This window comes from Manis pentadactyla, chromosome 1 (assembly GCF_030020395.1).
Source record: "Manis pentadactyla isolate mManPen7 chromosome 1, mManPen7.hap1, whole genome shotgun sequence".
NCBI lineage: Eukaryota > Metazoa > Chordata > Mammalia > Pholidota > Manidae > Manis > Manis pentadactyla.
In genome coordinates, this window is record NC_080019.1 from 206145914 (window position 1) to 206158593 (window position 12680).

The 12680-nt window shown below is 51.6% G+C and overlaps 1 protein-coding gene across 11 annotated transcripts; it reads right to left on the bottom strand.

Moving 5' to 3' along the window:
• Nucleotides 1-31: 31 nt before the first annotated feature.
• IL17RC (interleukin 17 receptor C) lies at nucleotides 32-12358 on the bottom strand. Of its 11 annotated transcripts, none has more exons than XM_036923492.2 (19): nucleotides 12062-12358; nucleotides 11551-11572; nucleotides 11201-11353; nucleotides 10888-11000; nucleotides 10722-10796; nucleotides 9668-9779; nucleotides 9291-9335; nucleotides 7352-7491; nucleotides 7072-7131; nucleotides 4681-4735; nucleotides 4413-4594; nucleotides 4268-4318; nucleotides 3174-3219; nucleotides 2893-3014; nucleotides 2556-2615; nucleotides 2011-2059; nucleotides 937-1032; nucleotides 783-824; nucleotides 32-693 (listed from the first exon to the last, which is right to left on the bottom strand). In XM_036923492.2, exons 1-19 carry the CDS (start codon nucleotides 12341-12343, stop codon nucleotides 74-76), a joined length of 2325 nt encoding a protein of 774 aa, XP_036779387.2. In that variant the 5' UTR covers nucleotides 12344-12358; the 3' UTR covers nucleotides 32-73. The 11 variants fall into 11 exon arrangements, with proteins under 11 accessions (XP_036779387.2, XP_036779391.2, XP_036779390.2 ...); XM_036923496.2 differs by having other exon boundaries at nucleotides 10722-10831; nucleotides 10926-11000; nucleotides 11861-12186; XM_036923495.2 differs by having other exon boundaries at nucleotides 11861-12186.
• Nucleotides 12359-12680: the final 322 nt, after the last annotated feature.

Below are 12680 nucleotides of genomic sequence, written 5' to 3' on the forward strand. Positions count from 1 at the left end.
GCTTCCCCAGAGATCAAGTGGGAGCCGTGGGTCGAAAAATAGCGTCTGCCTTTATTCAAGTCCTGTCCCCTGCTCAGGTCCCAACCCACGTGCCGTCCCTGGAGTCCCCAGGACCCGCAGGGGGCCGGAAGCAGCTGTCCAGGGCGGGCTGCAGTGCCCGGGACACTTGCTCTGCTCTCTCCGCTAGCCGTCCAGAGCGGGGGGCACCGGGCCCCTGCAGGGTCCCTATTAAGTCTGGCAGCTGCGAGGGCAGTGAGAAGACGGGCACGGTGCGGAAAAGGGCGGGCACGGCGTCCGGGTGGAGCAGTGTGTCGAAGTAGGCCCCGACGTAGCGGCCAGGCGCCCGGCCCTGCAAGAAGTCGGGCAGCACGCAGCTGAGCGAGGCGGCGAAAGCGTCGTGCGGGCCGCGCGCCCCGGGTGCCGACGTCCGGTCCTGCATCCACTCACAGCACAGCGCCACGGCCCCGGGAGAGAACAGAAGCACCACCGTGCCGCCCTCCTGCAGGGTCTGGCGCCGCTGCGCGTGGAACCAGGCCAGGGGCCCCAGCGCGCTCAGCTCACGGCGGCTCCACAGGTCCACGGCCACGCGCAGCGGCAGCTGGCACAGCGCCGACGCCAGGGCGCCTACCAAGCGCTCGAAGCTAGCGTCATCGGCGGAGTAGAGGAGCAGAGCCGTTCGGCTCCTAGCGGCCGCTGCCGGAGAGAACAGAGCGGGAGGGAAGATGTGAGAGGGCCCGAGGCCCGGCCCGCTGCGGGCGGCCCTCCGCCCGGCGTCTACTCACACTCAGCCCCTGCGTGGATGTCCTTCAAGAGCCTCAGCCACCCTGTTAGGGGAGAGGGATGCAGCCGGTGAGCTCAGCCGCCACCTTCTCTTGATGAACTCCCAAGCCTACTCCAGTCCTGCCCCCGAGGAATGGGGAGCCGGGAAGTGCTCACCTTTCACGTGGTCCTTTTTGAGAAGGAAGAGAAGGAAAAGCACCGCGGCAAAAAGTAGGCAGGCCAGCCACACCAGGGCCCAGCGCTTGTGGATGTCTAGGAGACCCAGAGGAGGAAACAGGCTAGTTAGAGGCCTTACAGGCCCAGAGAAGTGATTTGCCCAACATCCACTGCGCGCACTTGGGTAAACTTGGGTAAGTGTCTTCACCTTCTACCTCAGTCTTCACCTCAGTAAAATTGGGATAGTTTCATAGGGTTGTGAGGACTACATGTATTAATACACTTAAGCACTTAACACAATGCTGGGCATAGTCAGTGCTCAAAGATCAGCGAATATTATTGTCCCCTAAGCCTAGGATTGCTGGGCCTTTGACTTCACCCCCTTGGATGACTGCAACAGTCTTCTAACTGGTGTCCCTGATCTCTTTTTTGCCTCCAATTCATTACCACATGACAGTTCCAGGGAGCTTTTTTTAAGTACAAGTTTGATTATAGCCTTTTGGGAAGCTTCTACAACTCTTAAGATAAAATCCAGATTCCTTACATTGGCTCCAGGGCCTTACATGGCCCTTGAACCCTCATCTTGTGCCAGAGGCCTGCCTCCCAAAACCCTCCAGTAACCCTGGCCACCTTGAGGTTCCTAAAGGAAGCACCCCACCATCTTCACCAAAAATGCATTTCTACCTCCTTCACATAGCTCAGCCTTCAGAGGTCAGCTTGAACCTTTCCCCTGAACTCCTCACCCTGCCTAGGTCAGGTCCCTGTTACATGCATTCATGGCATTGGACACTTTTACCTTATAGTTAATGCTTTACTAGCTGACACTTATTAAATGTAAGTGATTGTTTAGCTAAGGTTTCTCTAGCCTTCTATGGCTTGGGTGGAGGCAGAGATTGTGTCTTTATGGTGATGTTGGGATCCCTGCAAGCTTTCCTCATGGTTTTTTCAGTGAAGGAAGGAATGACCCTCAGATTGATCTGAGCCAGGGAAGGATAAGGCCACTGTGTGTGCTGTCCCCAGGAGAGGTTCCTGTCAAGTACCAGCTCCAGGTAAAGAGAGGAAGGGAGTACTCACACTTGTCCATGGGGCAGGCCCATAGTGCTCCCAGGTCCTCATCCCACAGCTGTAAGACAGACAAAACCAAGTCCAGAGACCGGAGCTTGGTGTTCAGTGCCCAAGTTCTGGCCAGCCTGATCTCCAAACTTGCAGCCTCAACCATGCATATCCACCCTGCCTCCCCCAGCAGCTTCCTGCAGGCTGCTCTGCCTTTGCTTATGCTGTTCCCACTAGCTGGACTATGCCTTCCTCCATGCCAGACATGGCCCACATGAACCTCTCCCTGGAACCCAGTGCTCAGCCCATGTGAATGTGGTTGGCTGTTTACTGGTTTCTAGCCAGTAGTGGGCAGTTTGGGGACAGGAACTAAGCCTCCTCAACTCTTAGCTTCCCCAGAGCTGGACAGAAAATAAGCACAAATGGTTGGTGGATGCTAGAGGGACAGTGAGGAGGCCCCTGCCTAGGAGGAGCCAGACATAGAAAGAAGTGGAAGAGGCTGAAGACATAGTTTTAGGCCTGCTGCCCCTGAGCACTGGGGTAGGACCCTTCTGCCACCTACTCACCTGTACACACTGGCCTAACTGCATGTCTCGTAGTAACTGCTCTCCAAGGCGAGCTGCCCTCTGCCAAACCAAGGGGTGAGGGGTGTCACCTAGGGGCACCACACCTAGGAGCCCACCAGACTGCAGCCAGGCCAAATAGCGTGGGGGTGGGGGAAGGAGGGGCCTGGAGACTTTTGAGAGGCCACTGAGAACAGGACCTTGATCTGAGTCACCCCCACATTCCCAGAGGCCAGCACAGGGCCTGGCACAGAGGAGGGAAATTTAAATAGTGAAAATTTGAGGCTAGATTTGAGATGAAGCTGGAAAAGTATATAGAAGAGGGTCCCCCAGACCTCACCGTGGAGCCCTTGCTGGGCAAGGGGGTGCAGCCGCTGGGTTCTAAGGCACAGAGCAATTTGTTGTTGTGGGGACCTCGTGTCTCTACCAGCAGCATGTCATTCTTGAGGGGACCCAGGGAGTCTGGAATGGGTAAGAGCCCACCCTGAGTGAGACTCAACCTTCCTGGGGGTTGCCACTTGCCCCCCACCCATGCCTGACCTTCATCCCCAGGACCTGGCACTTCCAGGGTTCATCTCTACTGCTATGGCCCTGCCACAGCCTCTCCCAGGCCCCACTCACCAGCCCACAGGCACTCTTGCAGTTGCACATTCTCCCAGTTGCTCACCTGCTTAGAAGGACCAGGGTTAGGGGAATGAGGAAAAGCAAGAGCTGAGGCTAGGAAGACTGGAAAAGAATAGACAGGCAAGGAGAGGCCTGTCAGGTTGGGGTAGGTCGTCTGCACTCTGGACCTGACCTTAGGCAGATCTGGGTTCAAAGCTAAGTGAGGAGGAGATACTCCATCTTTCTCAGCCTCAGCTTTGTGATGTCATCTGGGCTAAAATGGCCTTACGATCCTAAATTAGCTCTTTTCTTATCTAACAAAGCACTTTATACAGTCCCTCCTCATCCAACCACCTTCTCTAAAATAATACAGCCCTCATCTGACCACCCCACTTGGAATCACATCCCCAATTCTCCCTTATACTTTCTTACCTTTTCCCATGTCAAATATACAGTTTGGTTTTTTTTGGTATCATTAATCTACAATTACATGAGCAACATTATGGTTACTAGACTCCCCCCATCATCAAGTCGAATATACAATTTTAACATACCATATAATCTACTAATCATGTTTACTGTCTGCCTTTCTCCATTACAACATAAGCTCTATAGGAGTGGGAATATTTATGGGTTTTATTCACTGACGTATCTATCCTGAATGCGTTAAACAGTACCTGACACATAGTAGATGCTTACTAAATCTTGAATGAATGAGTATTTTTATAATCACCCTTTGAGGTTGTAGAGCAACTCATTCTACAGGCAGGGAAATAGTGTCATGATGGCAATAATAAAAGCAGCTAACATTTACTGAGCATTTAGTTGTGCCAGTCGCTAAGGCAGAGCACTTACTCAATCTCCCTAACCACTCTAGAAGTAGTTACTGTTATCATCCCCATTAAACAGATGAGGAGACTGACATTCAGAAAGGTGAAGTGGCTTGACTAGGATCCCATGCACTGCTAAAGTAAAGTGGTAATCCTAAAGAGGAAGCCCATAACCACTTTACTCCAGGGACCCAAGGATAAAGTGTGTCCAGAACACAGTGTCTTGTCTTGGGGCTGTGCCTAGTTCTGCCCCTAGCCCAACACTTGGCATCTCCTTCTTACCTGGACACAGAGGTTGGGGTGACCTTTTAGCAACGGGAACTCAAGGACCTTCTGTGGAAAGAGCGTAATGGGTGGGTCACAAAAGGTAGCCTGTGGGCTCCACTTCCTTGCCTGACCCCAGGAGCCTTGCTGACATCTCACTTACATTCACAGTGACATTCTCTTGGAGCAGTGGTGGGACCAGCGGCTGGCAGGGGCCCCTGTCCGGTGCCTGCCAGCACAGTGTGGCCGTGGCGGGTACTGAGCATGGAGCATCCAGCCGCCAGCCCCGTGGGGGCAGCAGCTGCAGCTGGGCGACAAGCCAGAGGTTCTGGTATGCACGGGGGTCTGCAGGGAGAAGGCAGAGTCGCTGCACAGCCCAGCTGGGGTCTACCTGCTCACCATTTCCACCTGGCCCAGGCTGGTCTACTCACCCTCACTAAAGGGGCAGGTGCTTGTCCTGGTGGAATCGGGCTTCAAAGGCCACACCTGAAAAGAAAACAGGGCTCCGCAGGTCAGTTCAACCCAGCCAACCCTCCAAGAGGATCATGTGCCAGGTCCTTTATTATGCCCTGGGAATGCTTTCATTCAGATGATATTTCACAAACACTTGCTGGGGCTTTTGCCTTTTGTAAGGTCCTGGAGTTGCACACATTTATTCTTGCAGCAAACCTTATGCCAACATCTGGCAACACCTTCATTCAACAAACTTTTTTATTAAGGTATCATTGATACATAATCTTAGGAAGGTTTCAGACGAGCAACATTGTGGTTACAACGTTCACCCATTTTATCAAGTCTCCCCCTACACCCCATTGCAGTCACTGTCCATCAGCACAGTAAGATGCTGTAGAGTCATTTCTTGTGTTCTCTGGGCTATATTGCCTTCTCTGTGACCTACCTATGTTATGTGTGCTAATTATGATGCCCCTTAATTCCCTTCTCCCTCCCACCCTCCCCATCTTCCCCAATCCTTCCCTTTGGTAACTCCTAGTACCTTCTTGGAGTCTATGAGTCTGCTGCTGTTTTGTTCCTTCAGTTTTGCTTTGTTCATTCAAGAAACTTTTAATGAGGTTCTACTATGTGTCTTAGCACTGTAGCACTGGAGACATTGGACAGTTACATCTACAGTCACTTTGTGAGAACCTGCTATGTGCCAGGCACTGTGCTAGGTGTTAAAGAGACATTCATTTATTCTTTCAACAGATTTTGTAAGAATATATTCTGTGCTTGGCCCTGCACTAAGCACTAGAGATGATATATTATTCAGGGAGGCTTTAATTAAGAGCACCTACTATGTGGCAAGCATTGTGCTCGGCAATAAACACATCTATATGACAGCAAACATTTCGTGAACATCTGTCATGTGTCCTTTCAAACTAGAGTTCCTTTCATTTACTCATTTATCAAAGCAAATTAGCACCCACTACATGCCAGGCATTGTACAAGTCTCTGGGGAAATCACTAAACTTGAATTGGTTAATATTTCCTTGAAGGCAACTTGTTTTATCCTTCAGATTTGTAAGGATAAAACAAGTACATACATTAATAAACTGATCACTCATTCATTGAGCATCTGTTGTATGCAAGAAGAAATGAGGTACCCATATAAGAAAGGAATTGATAAATAGACAAGGAAAGACATAAGTGCTAGAAGATTTACAGAGGAAAGGCCATTTGAGGAAAAGCTTTGGGAAAAAGGTGACATCTGAGCTGGAAGGGTTTTGTTGTATGGAAAAGAAGTGAGGGCATTTCAGGTAGTACAAATGAGAAATACTAATGTCAGAGGCAAAGCAGAACATACCTGATGACCAATTAAATGTGCAATCAGAGGGAGAGGAAAGAGCCAACACATATAAGCCTGGATGTGGCACACTTCCTCATAACAGTCCTGTGAGGCTAGAAGGAAACAGGCTCAGAGAGGTAAAGTGACTTGCCCAAGGTCACAGAGCTAGCAAATGGCAAAAGCCAGGATTCAAAGCAGTCTAAGCTCACAGCACATGTTGTACTCTCCAGGGAGGCACAAAGAGGGAATTGGGGGAATAGGAGAGGGCTTCAAGGAGGATGACATTTGAAGGGGTCCATGAACCATAAGTAGGAGACTTGTGGATAGAGAATCTGAAAGAGCATGGGGCATACAACAGGTAGAAGACATAGGACAGCAGAGATCAAGGGAGGGCCAGTCACCCAAGGGAACCATAGTTTCCACCTCAAAGAGAAGTGTAGACAATGGAATACTATTTGGCCATAAGAAAGAAACAAATCCTACAATTTGCAACAACATGGATGGAGCTGGAGGACATTATGCTCAGTGAAATAAGCCAGGCGGAGAAAGACAAATGCCAAATGATTTCCATCATTTTTGGAGTATAACAATGAAGCAAAACTGAAGGAACAAAATAGCAGCGGACTCAGAGACTCCAAGAATGAACTAGTGGTTACCAAAGGGGAGGGGTGTGGGAGGGCCAGTGGGGAAGGAGGAAGAAGGGGACTGAGGGGTATTATGATTAGTGCACATGGTGTGGGGCATCACGGGGAGAACAGTGTAGCACAGAGAAGGCACACAGTGGATCTGTGGCATCTTGCTGCACTGATGGATAGTGACTGCATTAGAGTATGGGTGGGGACATGATAATAAGGGTGAATGTAGTAACCACATTGTTTCTTCATGTGAAACCTTCATAGCAGTGTATATTAACCATACCTTAATAAAAAATAAAAAAATAAAAAAAGAGAGAAGTGTAGACACCAGGAAGGTGGGCGCCACCTCCCTTGCCAATCCCCCAGTCCCCTTCCCCCAGCCCCCAGCTGGTCTCTGCTCCTACCTGAATACAGAGGCAGGGAACCAGGTCTGTGTGGTTCAAGGTAATGGTCTGTGGCCCAGTCTGCGGGACAAGCAGAAGGGGAGTAGTGGCAGATGAGGAGGAGGAGGAAGGCTGGAGGCCAAAGCTGAGGAAACTGGGCAGGCAGCCATTCCCCCACCAGTGTTTCTTGGGTGGGTGTGGGTCACTGTCCTCTTCAAGGATCCCTTTAATAATGCACTCACATCCTTAGCATGAGCATCAGCCTAGAGTTTGAATGGACTTGGGGAGGGGGAGGCCTCACCAGATTTCTGTGCCACAAGGATTTTGAAGGGCCTGGGACCTGGTTCCAGTAGAGGGAGAGGCCGAACTGCTGCTCCTCAGAGACGTCCAGCACCAGGCGTACATCGTCACCATTGGCAGACACATTGAGCCAGGGCAGGACTGTGTGGGAGGCAGAGAAACTTCCTTTACCTCTTCTGCACACCCAAGCCTGGGCTGTAACCGCCAGTTGACCCTTTGGCATTTCCTTCACACCCCTTAGACTGGGAAGCCCCTGGAGGGCAGAGCTTGGGTCCCTGTCTCAGACCAGACTTTGTTCCCAGCAGCTGGCCCATGGCTGAGCCCATGTAGGTGTCCAGTATGTGGCCTTGAAACAACTCTTCTCTCTGCTTCTCCCTCTGCAGCCAGAAGAATCGTGTAACCACTGTAAAATAAATCATTCCCCTCTGCTCAGAACCCTCTGGGGTCCCTGCATACTACTTCCAGAGTAAAAGCCAGAGTCCTTAAAATGGCTTGCAAGGCCCTACCAAATCTGACTGCCATGGACACTAACCTCATTTCCTAGCACTCCTGTCCTTAGGTAATCTGCTGCAGACACACTGGCCTCCTCACTAATACTTAAACACACCAAACACATGGCACTGGGAATATATAGGTGAATCTCTCACTTCTTATAACAGCTATTTTTTAGTACCAGGGACATCTCGAGGTCAGGGACATCTCGAGGCCCAAAACATTGTCAAGATCATGGTGCACCCCTACCATGTATTTAAATAACAATAATAGTAAACCATAAAATAAGGGCTAAGAAAGCCAAGGTTCTGATGATTGTTCCCAGGCACTATTTGGATTTTGTTTTTGTGGTGTTAGTTGTTTGTTTTGTATTTTCATTTTTATTGTGGTATAATGTACGTATGGAAAAGGCCAGGCCCTTTGCACTGGCTGTTCCCTCTGCACAGAACCCTCCTTCCTGTTACCCACATAGTTCTTCCCTGACCTCCTTTAGGTCTTTGCTCACCAGAGTGAGGCCATCCCTGCCTGTATTTTTACCAGAGCACTAATCACGCTCTAATTTATTGCATATTTCACATCTCCATGTGTTTGTTGTGTCCCCCATTATCCCTCCCATCAATCCTGCCTCCTAGCTAGATTACCAGCTCTGTGAAGGCAGGGATTTTTGTCTGTTTTATTTGCTTATTTGTCTCCAGTGCCTAGGGCTACGCCTTGGGCAGAATAATTACTCACTAAACATCTGTTGACTAAGTGAGTCAGTGTCTATGGAATGAATGAAGACATGAAATGCATGCTGTTTATCTGTGTCCTCAAAGTTCTGGTGCTGAGTAGGCTTTAATGAATTACCAAAGAGGCAGGCCAAGCTTAAGTTAAGAAAACCAAAAAGAAAATGAAGTTAAAATAATTTAAGAATTCAAAAAAATCATAATGTTTGTATCTTAATGTGGGGAGTAGTTATACAAGTATATACATATTAAAAATTAACTAGACATTAAAATTGGTGCATTTTACACACTTTTCCATTAGTGCATTTCCACAATAAAAAATAAAATGCAAAACAAAAAGCTAACAACACAATAACAAAATCCAAATAGTGCATGGGAACAATCATCAGAACCTTGGCTTTCTTAGCCCTTATTTTATGGTTTAATATTATTGTTATTTAAGTACATAGTAGGGGTGCACCATGATCTTGACAATGTTTTGGGCCTCAAGATGTCCCTGGTACTAATAAATAGTTGTTATAAGAAGTGAGAGATTCACCTTTCTATTCCCGGGGCCTGGCACAGGGTAGAAGCCACTGCAGTTCATGGGTGATAAATGAATGAATGAATGTGCTCTGCAAGCTTCTGGGATGTGGCAGCTCAGACCTGAAGCCTACTGCAAGGGTCCTGCACACTCCAGACCCTGGCGCCCCTCTTCCCAGCCCTGCTGGCCCTAGCCCCTACCCCGGCAGCTCTGGATGCTGTCCCGGACTTCAAGCCTCCTGCAGTCTGGGGAGAGATCACAGAAAAGCCTCCAGTGGGACTGAGGGCCAAAGAGAGAAGGGGGGCAATCCAACCCATGGGGAGCACTGGAAAGGGCCCTGTCCCCTAAATACCACCCACATCTACCCCAGGGCCCAAAGCACCTTCCCTGGGCACTGAGAAGCATGTCGTCTGGGGAGAAGAGGCACAAGAGACTGACCCTGGGGAGGATGGGAGCCTAGACCCCAGCCTGAGAGTGGATGGGACTAGGAAGAGGCTGAAAGCAGGAGGGCAGTGGCCAGAGGGGAGAGAGACCAGGGGACCAGGACTTAGGGCCCCTGAGGCTCTGCGCCACTTACCAGGCAGCTGCTGCGTGAGGTTGAGTTCCTTCTGATACCTGGGCTGAGTGTAGGACCAGATTCGCACCTCAGAACCCAGAGCAGCCTCGAAGCAGTCAAATACCACAGAGCCCTGATGAGGAGAGAGGTTGTGGGCTGCTGGTGGTGCAGGGCTCAGAATCCAGGCCAAAGGCTCTCGGCTCCTCTCTGCAGACTGCTGCTCAGCTCCTCCCAACCAATGAATGACTCAGTTTATACTGTATGGCCCCAATCCTGCCATTAACATTCCCTTTAAGGGCTCCCAGTTGTAAAGTATATGTCCAGAGCAGGGGTGTCAGCAGTGCAGGATAAGGGCCCTAGCTATTTGTGGGAGGTCCCCACCCCTGCTGTGCTGGGTCACGTAGCAAAAAGGTGATCAAACAGTCCCAGGCAAATGTGGGACACCTCCCCACAGAAGGGATTCTCCCTCCCAGTGCCTCAGTGGTCCTCACGACTGCCCTGTGAGGCAACCTGTGAGGGCTAGCAGATATTCTCCCATCTACAGGCTAGGAGCTGGGCACTGAAGTCAAAGGGTTTGACTGATTTGGTCCAAGGGTAGATACATGTTCCAGCTAAGTGTGGCCTCCTGAGGAAGGGAGAAGCCCCAACTCCCTGCACCACCCTATATACACGGGACAGACATGCAATGCAGGAAGTCCAGAGAACTGGATCCAGGCCACAGACTTCCCCTCTCCAAGCCTCAGTTTATCTGGAAAGTGAGGGTAATGATAATGCCTGGTTCATATGGTAGTTTTGAGGATTACAAAAGAAAGGAAAAATTAGCTTCCTGAGACCCTTCTGTGCTGGGGATGTTACACCAGCAGTTCACACATAACTCAGTTAATTCTTACAACAGCCATGTGAGGTAGGACTATTCTTAATCCTAATTTACAGACAGGAAAACTGAGGCATAAAGGGCTAAAAGGACTTGCCCACGGCCCTGCCAGAATCAGGACTTAAAGAGATAATTCACATGAAGGCACTACAGATTTCCTGTGTAGAAGGCAGTTAGCACTAGTAGTATTATTCCACATACCACAGACTGACCCGGCTGCACCAGGGTAGCAGGCACTTGCACCTCCAGCAGGACACAGCGGGCAGTAGAGTAGGCCTGGAAGGAGAGCATGACTTGGGCCTGCAGAGAAGCTGTAAGCAGAGAGCAGGCAGGGGATTGGTCAGGCCCAGGGGCTGGAGGCAAGGACCTGGTGAGGGGCAGTTGGGCTAGCCAGGTTCTCCTCACCATTCCTAGGCTCCTCAAGCTCTGGGTCAGCTGTTCTCCCAAGCTTTTCCTCATCTTCAGGCTCTTCCCCATGCCCTGGATGAGCAAGGCCCAGGTCAGGCCCCCACCCCTTCCACAAAGCCCATTGCTGGGAAGCAGGGGCCAGGCTTGAGGCCTGAGAGGTGGATGGAGGGATGAGGCTGACCTGGGGTTGCCCCGTGCTACCTGACAGACTCCCAGGTCCTCATGTGCATCCCAGACACATTCACATGGGCAGTCATAGGTGACATGCTCACCGTGCACAGCCAAGTGAACAGCCACACGCACACAAAGGTCACAGTCTGTCTCCTGGTAGCACCTCAGCACCAGCTCTGTCTGCAGGCATGTGGGCACCAGCACAGGGCCCGGGGCAGACACGATGCTCCCAGGCAAGCAGATCACGTCACCATCTGTGCATGAAGGGTGGAGTAGGAACTGAAGCTCCTCAGAAACCAGAATTTGGGTGCCCTTGACACCCTCAGTGGGCCAAAGAGCTTTGGGCTTTCCCTGAGCTAAGGGTGGATGGTGAGGGTATGGGACTAGAAGAGCTCCCCTCCCTTTTGCCACCCTGGGAAGTCCTTTTCTCTCTAAAAGTAGGGCTACTCACCCCAGAGGTGGCAGGAAAGACCCTGGGAAGGAGGTAAAGATAAGTCAGAGTTTATGCCCCCAGATCTAACCATCTTTCCCTGCCTGAGACGCCCACCCACCTCTTTCTGGGGCTCCCTATTTCAAGCCCCACCCAGAAGACAGACCCAGATCTGGCCACCTCCCCATTTTTCTCTTACCCCATCAGCACGAGACAGACCAGCCAGGGTGGTTCTGGCAGTGGCGGCAGTGACAGGAGCCAGGCTAGGCCCTCAGTGGGACACAAACCAAATCCTGAGCAGTCTCCAACCCTCCCAGGGGCCCAGACTCACCGGAGAGCAGCGAGCAACGTCCTGAGGCCCCACGAGCCTCTCCAGAGAGAGGACCACGGGGCTCCGGCCCAGTGCCAAGGACAGCAGGAACCAGGGCACAGGCATCTTCCAGGTGCCAGGCAGCGCCCAGGCCCGAGGCCCTGTCCCGCCCCCCCAAGGGGGGGGCAGATACCGCACCACTGCTCCCACTTGGCTACTCGCCTGTGAGCAGGGAGGCTGGACTCTGTCCCCAGCCTCAGGGTCCCAGTGCTGGCAGGGCTGCGCACTCCCTCTCCTGGGAGTCCTGACTCCTGCCCCAGTCCCAGCCCAAGTGCTTTCACTTTGGCTCCCGGCAGGCAGCCGGCTATTCCCGCCCCGCCCTGTCCCTCCCACCAACATTGGGCCTGGGAGCCCGGCAGCCTTGGACTGCAGTGGTGGCCTCACCTCCTCCTCCTCTGCTAACACCTGGCTGGGAGGGGCCCCTGGAGAGGGCGGTGGCATCATGGCTGAGTAAGGGAGCTCTTACTCACCCTGGGAGTCTCTTAGTAGGGCTCTAACCAGTGCACCCCTGGGCCTGGGCAATCCTGGAGCGTTTCTGCTTCCCATGTGACTCTGGGATATTGGTGCCACTGCGTCCCCTCTTACTGGCACCCCAGGTCCCTTTATACATATGCCCTTGGCCTCAGTGACCCTTTGTAGAGCAAAAGCTCCAAAGGCAAGGACATGGGGCCCCAGAAAGTGGGCTTTTCACCACTTCCCAGCCTCCACTCAAGTGTGGTATGAGGGGAAGGGACCCAGGACCCAGAGCCAGGCAGACAGCGGTGCCATTTGTGCTGTCGTC